At 46.5% G+C, this 12,349-nt stretch overlaps 1 protein-coding gene across 3 annotated transcripts in view; it reads right to left on the bottom strand.

Annotated features, from left to right (window-relative positions):
* AP1G1 (adaptor related protein complex 1 subunit gamma 1) overlaps nt 1-12,349 on the bottom strand; it is a 91,996-nt gene that overhangs the window by 32,462 nt on the left and 47,185 nt on the right. For 2 of the 3 annotated variants that reach the window (XM_075918210.2, XM_089781596.1), the window contains exons 6-8: nt 6,805-6,881; nt 4,288-4,296; nt 494-589 (exon numbers count right to left, since the gene is read on the bottom strand). In XM_075918210.2, coding sequence (XP_075774325.1) covers nt 494-589; nt 4,288-4,296; nt 6,805-6,881 — 182 coding nt within the window. The remainder of the gene's footprint in view (nt 1-493; nt 590-4,287; nt 4,297-6,804; nt 6,882-12,349) is intronic. The other variant, XM_075918211.2, reaches the window with a different exon arrangement.

Genomic DNA, 12,349 nt, shown 5'->3' with positions numbered 1-12,349 from the left:
AGCCACAGTGGGGGTAGCTCCCGGAGGCAGTACTGAGCAGCACTGGGCCCAGCAGCCCGTCCGCGGCCAACCCAGGCCGCCATGAACTGCGGCTGCTTTGTGCCAGCAGGCAGCTCCCCGCTGGGACCCCTGAGGACAGGGGCTGCTGCCAGAGCAGCCTCACCTCCCCCAGCCCCACGGGGGGCAGGCAGCACCATGGAGACGGTGCTGGGGGAACTGGCTTTAGGAGTGCAGGAGACAGATCAGGCGCTGATACACATGGCAAGTCAGTCTGCTTTAGAGCAGAGAGGGAGGGTTTGAACTCTTCTCCCCCAGCCAGTCCTTCCCAGGAAGCAAGGCTTCTTACTGTGCTCACGCATTGCCTCGCAAATAAGCAATGAACAGGATCCAATATGGGGAGCAACAAGTGTGCCCTGAACTCACACAACAGGTGAGGGAGTCAGAGACCCTGCAGTGGAGACAACTACCCAAGAGCTTTCCTACCAACCCTTACCTGCAGGAAGGGGTCACTGATCCCAGACACGTCGTGCTCTGGTGAATATCCAGACATGATAAGGTTCTTTAGAATCCGAACTAGCTGGGGGACGAGCTGTGAAGAAGAAAGAGCCATCAGAAAGTAAACCCATACACTGGTCTTCCACACTGCTGAAGTAGGGATCCTACAGATCTATGCACACACAGCATCTGATTGCAAAGGCTGGATGATGTGACCGCAGGCCAGCACCTGAACCCCAGACATGTAACTGTTCAGAGAGCTCTGCCCACTAGCCCAGAGACAGACACAGAGCAGAGGCGCTACGGCTCACAGACAATGCCATGCGGAGTTCCCCAGCCATCAGACGCTGGAAATAAGAGGAGACGCCAGGTGCTATCCTAAGATCTTGCATTGGGATCTTTCATTCCAGCTTTCAATCTAAATTCTATAGGGCAGGGGCCATCTTGTTTCACTTGCACGGAGCACTGACAGCAGAGCCCATCTTAGGGGCGGGTGAGCTGGGCAGTTGCCCAGGCCCACAACTGCATTTCGGCCCCACCTCCAAAATCCACCCTAGCCCCCCTCCCGGTTTTCCTGGTTACTCCCCAACCCTTCCCCCCCCCTTTTTTTTGCTTGACAAATTTCCCACGGGGTTTTTTTCCCCTTCCCCCCTTGACAGTTTTTTGTCTGGTATTTTTTAAGCCATCTGGCAATCCTATGAGCGAGCCAGGCGGTCGCCTGGGGCCGCCAATTGGCTAGGAGTGGCCCTGACGTGCCCAGTGGGACCCTGACCCCACTTTCAGCATTCCCACAACAGGAAGACTTCATTATGGATGCCCTAACTGTGCCACTCTCCCCTCACAAGTTGTGTGAAGGAGCTTTGTCTTTTCTCTCCCCCTCTTCAGAACCTGCAGGGCAGAGAAAGGTGGGGACTCTCCATCGATTTACCTCCCACTCCTACCCCACTAGCTGGGCAGTACCCCAGCAAAGCCACCCCAGGGCTACCCACCTTCTGCTGCTGCTGCTCACCGCTTTCCCCGCACCCCTGCAGCAGCACGACATGCACCTGACTTTTCTCCGGCTTCACTTCTGCACACAGGGCTCTGGACAGCAGCAGTCAAAAGGACCACAGCTGTGCTAACTCGCGCTGCTGCGGCTTGGCACCACTGCGCCGGAGCTGTCCCCAAGCTCAGGAAGGCAACGCCCCCTCCTCACGAGGATGCTTTGTTCTCAAGCCTGAGGGGCTGAAAACGCTCCGAGAGCTCAGATCCCGCCCGAGGAGGCGTCACTGATACCCAGGGTCATCTGCCTGCCCCTCAGGCGGAGTGGCGCTTTCAAGGTACACACATGGCGGTTTTAGGAGGGTCATTTGTGTAAGGCCATTTGCCTCAGTCTCCTTAGTCCTTGGATGTCTCACCGCTCCGTCCACCAACCTCAGGAAGAAGTCTCCTGACTGTAAGAACAGCAGACAGTGGAACAGAGCGCCCCAAGAAAGCCTGAAAGCGTATTCGAAAAGTAGCTGGGCAGGCATCAGTCTTGGATGCGCTAGACCAGGGGCGGCGAGGAGTCCTGTGGCACCTTATAGACTAACTGAAGTGTAGGAGCATAAGCTTCCGTGGGCAAAGACCCACTTGGTCAGATGATGAAGTGGGTCTTTGCCCACGAAAGCTGATGCTCCTACACGCCAGTTAGTCTATAAGGTGCCACAGGACTCCTCGCCGTTATTGCAGATTCAGACTAACACGGCTCCCCCTCTGATACTAGACCAGGGGTGCGCATCCTAAGGACCAGCAGACCTGTTCTCAAGGCCCCTCGCCTGCTTCAACAACAGACTGCTGCTGGATGCAGTTGTGTTTACGTAAGTGCGTGAACAGACAAGACTGTACTTAAAAGCAACCTAACTTAAAACAAATGAATGCGGCTGACTCCAAATCTTATTAAAACATGGAGACACTGTTCAGCCCACACAAGGCTATGCTTAGGTTTGAGGTCCTGCTGCATAACAAGGTTGGCACCACGGCTTTACATGCATCTTGGCAGGGGGCTCAACTAGATGACACCCGAGATCCCTTCTAAGCCTATTCTGCGATGCCCTTGTTCTGTAGCAGCACCCACATTCCATGGTGCCTCAGACGAGTGCGCAGCGGCAGAGAACGCCGAGCGCAGTTCTCAGGCCAGGCCGCCATGGCAAGGCTGTCGTACATTTGCAGCCAACGCTCTAGCAGCAGGTCCGAGTGTCCCAGTAGACGGAGAGATGAAACGGAACCCTAGCACCACCACAACCCACCGAAATGCTCTTGTTCATACACGCAAGGCAGGCTGCTACAGCCATGGGCTGGGATTCCATTTCAAGGAGCAGGATGCTGCACATCTCTCCAAGTTTCAGAAAACAGTCTCGCTGACCTGCTTGCCAGAGCATGGCATACCGCCTGGTAAAGCTAGCGGGCTCCCGGCCAATTACAGCCGTGAAGAGTCATCGCCGTCTCCCTCCCATCTCCGAGCCGACAGCCAAGTCAAATAACCCAAGAAACAGGCAGCCACACGGAGTCCAAAACGTGCTGGACCGGCTGTCCTATTGCCACAGCCCGAAGACCAATTAAGGAGCAATGGGTGATTTGCAGGGGGGATGGCACTAGACCCAACATGCCAGCGGCTAGCCACACACGCCTATTTGGCCAGTTGAGTGTGTAGCCAGTGCAGTGGTCACTGCTTCAGAACTGGCTGGACCCCCTGAGCAGGTTTCCATTCCACATTACAACAGTCTCATTCTTCCTTTCACCTCCTCCTCTGTGTCTGCAGAATGAAGACAGCTCCCGCAGAACCTTCCCCAAAAGCCACCTCTGTCCGTCTTCCCTCCGGCTGAACTGCTGCTGCAGCAGCCAGACTGCTATTATCTGCCACAGGCTTGCCATGCGAGTGCCTGACAGACGCCTTCAGCAGCATTCTGCTGCGAGATGCATATTTTGCAGAACTTGCCAGTGTGCCAGCAGCTGTGCAAAAGGATGTGCCGCAGCCTCGTAATCTCTAGTTGCTCTGCAAGAAACATCGCTCTTCTTGAATGTCCCTGGACTCTCCCTCCCCCTTCAGCAAGCAGACTGGTGTGTCACTGGAGGCGCTTGCTTCCCTTCAGATCCCTCCCCAGCAGGAAGAGCAGCTGACTAGGGTTGTCTGCAGAACCACTCTTGGAACCCAGTTGTGCATTGTCTGTGTTTCTATAGACCCGAGGCACCAAAACTGATGACAGGACAAACAAAGGCAAATGCTACAGTCATAAAGGTGAGTTGTGGCCTATGCCTCCCTGCTTCTCCTTGACAGCCAGAAACGATGGGCAATGATGGCTCAGTACAGACCTGTCCAGAGCCGTCTACTGAACCCACGGGACAGCTGGTGGCCAATGCTCCACTGCATGGCATGTATCTGGTTCCCATGCCAGTGATGAGCGCTGGCTTTCCCCAGGCCTGTCCCACGGCCCGTGGGAAGCAAAACCCACCTTGCAGTAAGGAAAATACAGCCGTGCTCCAGGGAAACCCAACTTTTAAAGAGAAAAGCTGCTGAAATTCCTCCAACAAGGAAGAGAGGGACCAAGGGAGGTTCCCGGTTTGGGAGAGGCCACAACTGAGATCCAGGACTGCCATGGATTTGGGGAGTGAATGACAGGACACAGACTGGAGCACAATGAACTTGTTAGACAAGTACAGCGGACAAGTAACCCCAGCAGCAGTGTCAGTGCGCAACACAGCCCTGGGCTGGACACACAGACGCCTCTACAGAGCCGATGAAAGCATGCACCGTCCCGAAGAGTCAGCACTTACCTTCTCATTCTAGCATGCAGCAGGAGTCCACCCAGACAAAGGGATAAAACAGACAAAGCAGGCATTAGGGACAGATCAGCGTCATTCTAGTCACAGCATAAAAAGATGGCGAGAAGAAAGCACCACCAAAAGGAGGCTCTGGGACACAAGACTCATTGGACTCAACTCCTCATAGCTCTCCCCAGGACTCAGCCTCCTCCTAGGTAGTGATGGGTAAGGACAATAGCTCAGAACATCATCACTTCCCCAGCTCTAACACATGCAGCTGGAGGGGAGAGAGAGGGGCTGGTCCAAAATCCACCAGCCACGGGGGTGCCTGTCCAAGGTCCCTGCTAGCGCATCTTGTACTTGCAGGAAGAGGACGTTGGGAGCTGCCACACAGGCAGAAGGCACCCCTTAGGGCTTTTAGTGGCACATCTGGCAAGTTGCATTTGATCGACTCACTTGGCTCCCAATTCCTCCTTTGTCCAAAGGACTCAAAACTGTGCACCAAGACCACCTTCCAAGCCACTGCAGAAGGAAAGTTCTCTACTCTGGCAGCTGAGAAGTTACAGCAGCAGATACACAAACATGACTACAGCCGACAGTGACAGCAGGAGACAGTGCTAGGCCAGCGAGCTAGAACACAGCAGTACTGCTGGCTTGGAAACGCCTCTTCACCCGGGGAAAATGCCTCAGGACGTGCTGCGAGCAATGTGGACAAGTCTGCTATATTTAAGTGGAAGGATTAGGTTACTAACCAGTAAGTGTGGGCAAACGGTGATTTCACCATGCGTACACCCAAACCAATGAGAAACTTTTCATGGATAACGGACGTTCACACACAGGCAAGGTAAGAAAAATGCTGCTTTGAGAATTCATGAGAGTTTGATTTAAGGGCATTTACTTTGTATATTTTGACACACAAGAACGGCCAGACTGGGACAGACGAATGACTCAGCTAGCCAGTATCCTGTCGGCTGACAGTGGCCAATTGCAGGTGCTTCAAAGGGAATGAACGGAGTAGGACAAAATATTGAGCAGATCCATCCCCCAACACTTGCTTCCAGCTTTCTGGGCATAAAAGGCCAGGGACAGGCAGACCCTGGTCATCGTGGCTAATATCCGTTGATGGACTTCTCTCCAAGGAGCATGCCTATTTCTTTTTTGAAGTCAGTTATAATTTTGGCCTTCACAGCATCCACAGGTTGACTGTGTGTTTGGTGAAGTGGTACTTCCTTATGTTAGATTCAAAGCTGCTGCCTAACTAGTCGGTTCTTGTGTTATGGGAAGGAGAAAATAACACTCCCTAATTCACTTTCTCCACACCAGTCATGATGTTATAGCCTTCTCTCATACCCCCCAGACAATTCTTTTCCAAGTTAACAATTCCCAGTTTTCTTAATCTCTTCTCAACTAGGAGCTGTTTCATATCCTTATATCATTTTTGTTGTCTTTTTCTGCACCATTTCCAATTCGAATGTTTTTTTTTTTTAAATGGGACAAGAACGACATGTAGTTTTCAACATGTGGGCATACCCTGGATTATGAAGTGACATGATCTTTTCTGTATTATTAGTTATCCTTTTCATGCTGGTTCCTTAATAATCTATTATCATTTTTGACTGCAAATGCACATGCAGTAGATGTTTTCAGACAGAATAACAACTGCTCATTTAGATACTACGTGTATAGCTGGCAATCTATTTTACAATGTGCATTATTTTGTATGTATCAATGCTGAATTTCATCTGCCATTTTGTTGCCCTGTCACCCAATTTTGTGAAATCTCTTTGTAACGCTTTGGACTTCACTATGTGATGTTGACACTTTCTGTTTTAATGGTCATTCATATTCAAAAGATTAAACCTTTATTTCCAAAGTTATTAAATAATTGTCTAGCCTATCTTCTGTCGACACCCGCCCCATAATTTTGCACAATCATGAACATTTGATTAAAATAGATACAATTATTAAAATAAACGTTTATGTTAATCAAAATGAATTCTGCCAAGCCTAGCTATACTATGAAAACTTCAATTCTGCCTTTTCCTAAATGGAATTTAGGAAAATTTTAAGGTCAACAGTTTGATTTTAGTTCCCCATCTTAGATTAAAAAAAGAAAAAGGATATTGAATTGTAGCCCACTCCAGATGTCACTATGCAATCAGCTACATGAGGAATAATCTATTAAGGACTTTCATTATAGGAGTTGCTGCAACTAACTCTGGGACAAGTTTCACAATCTTCATCTACATAGGTAATTGGTCAATAGCTTATAATTCACTCCCCTCTATGCTCACAAGGAGACAAAGACAAACTACATGGAAAATTTCTAATTTAATTCTTTGATGATTGTGTGACACATTGTTTCTGAAACAGAAAGCCTGCATTATCATGTGCCTCATTCACAAGTGGGTGCACAGATTTCTTTTCAATCTTTTGGTCCCGTTGGCTACGAAAAAGGATGGAAGTGTCAGCCCAAAAGCAGCACTTAAAACGTTAGCCATCAGAGATATTGATACAGTTTGTACTTACCTTTCTGAAGTGTGCTAACATGTCTGGGCTTCTCTCACACATCTCTGTGAGGAGGACAACTGATGTGTGAAGAACACCTACAATGCCAGAAACAAGTCTAGTTATTTAGATTTCATTTATAAAAAAATTGAAAATGAAAGCCATAAAGGAAAACTAGCAGCTGGAATGACTTGTACCAAGTGGGGATATTGATATAACAGGTATCACAGATACTTGGTGGAATGAGAATAATCAATGGGACACAGTCATATCGGGGTACAAAGTATATCGGAAGGACCGAACAGGTTGTGCTGGTGGTGGAGTGGCACTATATGTGAAAGAAAACGTAGATTCAAATGAATTAAAAACCTTAAATGAACCAAACTCTTCCACAGAATCTCTATGGATAGTAATTCCATGCTCCAATAAGAAATATAGCAGTAGGGATATATTACCAACCACCTGACGAGAATAGTGATGGTGACTATGAAATGCTAAGGGAGAACAGAGAGTCTATACAAATAAAAACACTCAGTAATAGTGGGGGATTTCAACTATCCCCATTTTGACTGGATACACGTCACCTCAGGACGGGACACCTTAAAAGACTGCTTCTTGGAGCAGCTGGTTCTACAACCCACAAGACGGGTAGTTCTCGATTTAGTCCGAAGTGGACTGCAGGATGCAGTCCAAGAGGTGAATATCATAGAATATTAGAACCGGAAGGAACACCAATAGGTCATCGAGTCCAGTCCAGAATATAACTGGACCGTTTGGAAATAGTGACCATAACATAATAAAATTGAACATTCCTGTGGTGGGAATCTTAAATTTTATTATATTTATTATATACTATTTTATGTATTATATTGTATTATATATCACCACAGCAGACCAACATGGTGGCATTTAATTTCAGAAAGGGGAACTACACAAAAATGAGGTTAGTTAAACAGAAAGTAAAAGGTAGTGACACAAAAGTAAAATCCTTGCAAGCTGCATCTAAAGTTTTCCAAGACACCATAGTATACCCCTAATTCAAACCTCAACTTAAATGTATACCCCTAATTCAAAAAAAACATAGTAAAAGAACCCAAAGAAGTGCCACCATGGCTTAACAACCATGTAAAAGAAGCAGTGAGAGATAAAGCACTGTTTAAAAAGTTAAAGTTAAATCCTAGCCAAAAAAATAAAATAAATAAAAAGGGGGTATAAACTCTTCAAGAGAAGTCTAAAAATATAATTAGGAAGGCCAAAAAGGAATCTGAAGAACAACTAGCCAAAAAACTCAAAAAGTAATAGCAAAACTTTTTTTTAAATACATCAGAAGCAGAAACAACCACTGGGGCCCCTGGACAATCAAGATGCCAAAGAAGCACTCAAAGATGATAAGGTCATTGCAGAGAAACTAAATTAATTCTTTGCACTGGTCTTCACAGCTGAAGATATTGGGGAGTTTCCCAAACCTGAGCCATTCTGTCTAGGTGACAAATCTGAGGAATTGTCCCAGATTGAGGTGTCATTAGAGGAGGTTTGGAACAAACAGATAAATGTAACAGTAACAAGTCACCGGGACCACGTGGCATTCACCCAAGAGTTCCGAAAGAACTCAAATGGGAAATTGCAGAACTAACAACTGTGGTTTGTAACCTATCCTTTAAATCAGCTTCTGTACCCAATGACTGGAAGGCAGCTAATATGACACCAATATTTAAAAAGGGCTCTAGCAATGATCCTGGAAATTACAGGACAGTAAGTCTAACATCAAAACCAGGCAAATTAGTTGAAACTATAGTAAAGAATATACTTGTCAGACATACATATAAACATAATTTGTTGGGGGAAGTCAACATGGTTTCTGGAAAGGGAAATCATGCCTTACTAATCTGCTAGAGTTCTTTGAGGAGGTCAACAAACAGACAAGGGGGATCCAGTGGATATAGTATATTTAGATTTCCAGAAAGCCTTTGACAAGGTCCCTCACCAAAGGCTCTTAAGAAAAGTAAGTTGTCATGGGATAAGAGGGAAGGTCCTCTCATGGTTTTATAACTGGTCAAAAGACAGCAAACAAACGGTAGGAATAAAGAGTTTTCAGAATGGAGAGAGGTAACTAGTGGTGTCCTGCAGGGGTCCATATTGGGACCAATTCTATTTAACATATTCATGAATGATCTGAAGAAAGGGATAATCAGCGAGGCGGCAAAATTTGCAGATGATACTAAACTGCTCAAGATACATCAGTCCAAAGCAGACTGTGACGAGCTTCAAAAAGATCTCACCAAACTAAGCGACTGGGCAACAAAATGGCAAATGAAATATAATATTGATAAATGAAAAGTAATACACATTGGAAAAAATAATTCCAACTATACATACAATATGATGGGCTTTAAGTTAGCTATTACCATTCCAGAGAAAGATCTTGGAGTCACTGTTGATAGTTCTTTGAAAATATCCACTCAGTGTGCAGTGCCAGTCAAAAAAGATATCTTGGCATTGAAAAAGGTTCAGAAAAGGGTAACAAAAATAATGAGGGGTTTGGAACGGGTCCCATATGAAGAGAGATTAAAAAGACTGGGACTTTTCATCTAAGCGGGGGGTATGCTAGAGGTCTATAAAATCACGAGTAACGTGGAAGAAGTGAATAAAGAAAAGTTATTTACTTGTTCCCATAACACAAGAACTAGGGATCACCAAAGCAATAGGTAGCGGGTTTGAAACAAACAAAAGGCATTCACACAATGCACAGTCAACATGTGGAACTCTCCCTTGCCAGAGGATGCTGTGAAGGCTAGGCCTTTAACAGGGGTTTAAAAAGAGCTACATACATTCATAAAGGATAGGCCCATCAACGGCCATGAGCCAGGATGGGTAGGAATGGTGTCCCTAGCCTCTGTTAGAAGCTGGTAATGGGTGACAGGGAATGGGTCACTTGATGATTCCCTGTTCTGTTCATTCCCTCTGGGGCACCTGGCATTGGCCACTGTTGGAAGACTGGACACTGGGCTAGACGGACCCAATATGGATGTTCTTATCTTCTTGGCAGCAATTCCCATAACATCTCCCACCTGAACCTCTGACCCCCACAACGGCCTGCAATAAGAACTGTCACACTGGGTCAGACCAATGGTTCATCTAGCCCAGGGTCCTGTCTTTCAACTATTGCCCATGTGAAATGTTTTAAAGGAAATGAACAGAACATGCAATTTTGAGTAACTCATCACCTTCCGGCGGTTTAAGGCTTAGGCACACCGTGTCCCTGACCATCTTGGCAAATAGCCATTCATGGAACTATCCACCAGGAACTTATTGAAGTGCTTTTTGACCCAGTTATACTTGTGACCATTACAAGATCCCCTGGCAACAAGTTCCACAAGTTAACTTTGTGCTGCGTGAAGAAATGCTTCCTTATATTTTTATTAAACGCATTGCCTATTAATTTCATTGACTGACCCCTGATTCTTGTGTCATTGGAAAGGGTCAATAACCTCCCTCTTCTTTCTCTGTACCATTCATGACTTTACCAACCCGTCACATGCCCCTTCAACTGTTTCATCATATGCAAGGTATTCCATACCCCTTATTTTCACTGCCCTGCTCCGCACCTTTTTCAATTTTCATACATCTTTTTTGAGGTGAGGTGACTAGACCTGCACTCAAAATTCAAGTGTGGGCCTACCATGGACTCATATAGCAGGGTGATATTTTGTTTTATTATTTATCCATTACCTAATGATTCGTAACACTATTAGCCATTTTGACTGCCATGGCACACTGAGCAGATGTTTTCAGAGATCTCTTTCTTGCGTGGAAACAGCTAACTTAGACCCCATCATTTGATGTCAAGTTGGGACTATGTTTTCCAATCTGTATTACTTTGCATTTATCAACACTGAATTTCATCTGCCAGTCTATCACCCAGTTTAGTATGACCCCTCAGTAAGTCCCAAGGTGACTGAGGAGTTAACAATATGTCTTAAGATAGTTATCTCACTGTTCACCCCTTTTCCCGGACCCTTTCTGAATATGCGGAATAGCACAGGTCCCCAGTACAGAGCCTTAGGACCCAAGGGCAGGAATAAATGGTCAATAGTAGGATCCCCTTTTAGTAATTACTGACATTCCTTCTCATGACTGCCTAGTTTGCTTAAGAGCCTTCAATAAGGGACCTTACCAAGAGCTCTCTGAAATTCCAACTACACTACATCCACGGGCTCATCCATGTCCACATCTGTTTACAGCTGTAAGGAATGCTCACAATCGGGGAGGCATGGTTTCGCTTTACAAAAGCTGTGGTGATGCTCCCTCATCATACTTCTTCATCTGTGTCTCATAATTCTGCTCTTTACTAGAGTTTCAACCAGTTTGCCTGTAGATGCCAGGATCCATTAAAAACAAGTATTACGTCATTACCAGCCAGTCACCTGGCACAGAGGCTGGTTTAAGCAATAAATTACCCAGCGGCTCTGCGTCTCAGCATGCCCTGAAGCTCACTAGATTGCTATGTACTGTGCGTATCTGAGTAGCAGGAGGAGAGGCCAGGAGAAAAAGAACAAAACCCTGCCCAAGAAAGGCTTAGGACTTACCTAGACTTGGAACACTACAGAGGCACAATTGCAGCTGAGCTGTTCTAGTGCTTCTGTGGGACACTGCCTTAGGGAACTGGGGCACTGGACTATGGCCAGCAGATGGGCATGGCTGGCTTGGGTCGCAGGACGCAAGGGCATGGGTCTTTATGGAGAATGCCTGCTGGAGGCTGTGTCTCTCATGCACGAGCCTCTCAACAGGAGAATCACACAGGGAGACAAGTTCCAAGCCATTCCGGGCTTTATTGGTCAAACCCAACGAGCAATCAGTGCAAAAAAAGAACTGGAGTTGTGTGCTCGCAGTAGATTGCTCATCCCAACAAGAGGGCTACAAAAATCAGCTGCTGTCTGGAGAGAGTGAAAAGACCAACAGCTTCTGTAGGAGACAAACGAGAGGTACTCAGGGCTCCCAAATTAATCAATGAGGTACGGATGCCTAGTCACCCTTTTATAATACAAGGGCACATTCAACAAAACTGACACAGAAATGTAAAACTAAGGACAGAAAAGATTTTCTCCTGCAATGCCCGTAAACCTGAGGGCTTTGCAATCACCAGATATCACTGAAGCCAAAGGCTTACCAGCATTCACAAGAGTTAGACATTCATGCAGATAAGAACACTCTCAGGGTATGTCTAGACTGCATCCCTCTGTCGGCAGAGGGATGCAGATTAGACAGGTCGACATTGCAAATGAAGCAGGGATTTAAATATCCCATGCCTAATTTGCATTAAATGGCCACCATTTTGCTGACTGAGCACTTTGTCGGCAAAAACAGGCAGTCTAGAGGGAGATCTGTCGAGAAAGAAAGCTTTTTTCCACAGATCCCTTATGCCTCCTGCAAGGAGGTTTACAGGATTAGCCAAGGCGACGACAAAGCTGCCTCTTATCCCCACTTACATTTCTTGCCTCTAGTGTCTGGCAGGCAGTTGGCTGGCACAGTAGTTGGTGCAGTGGCCCAGTGGACTAACCCAGCTTGG

Source organism: Pelodiscus sinensis, chromosome 12 (assembly GCF_052426305.1).
Source record: "Pelodiscus sinensis isolate ZL-2025 chromosome 12, ASM5242630v1, whole genome shotgun sequence".
Classification (NCBI taxonomy): domain Eukaryota; kingdom Metazoa; phylum Chordata; order Testudines; family Trionychidae; genus Pelodiscus; species Pelodiscus sinensis.
The sequence above is the reverse complement of the archived record's forward strand: the minus strand, read 5'-3'. Positions and strand labels throughout refer to the sequence as shown.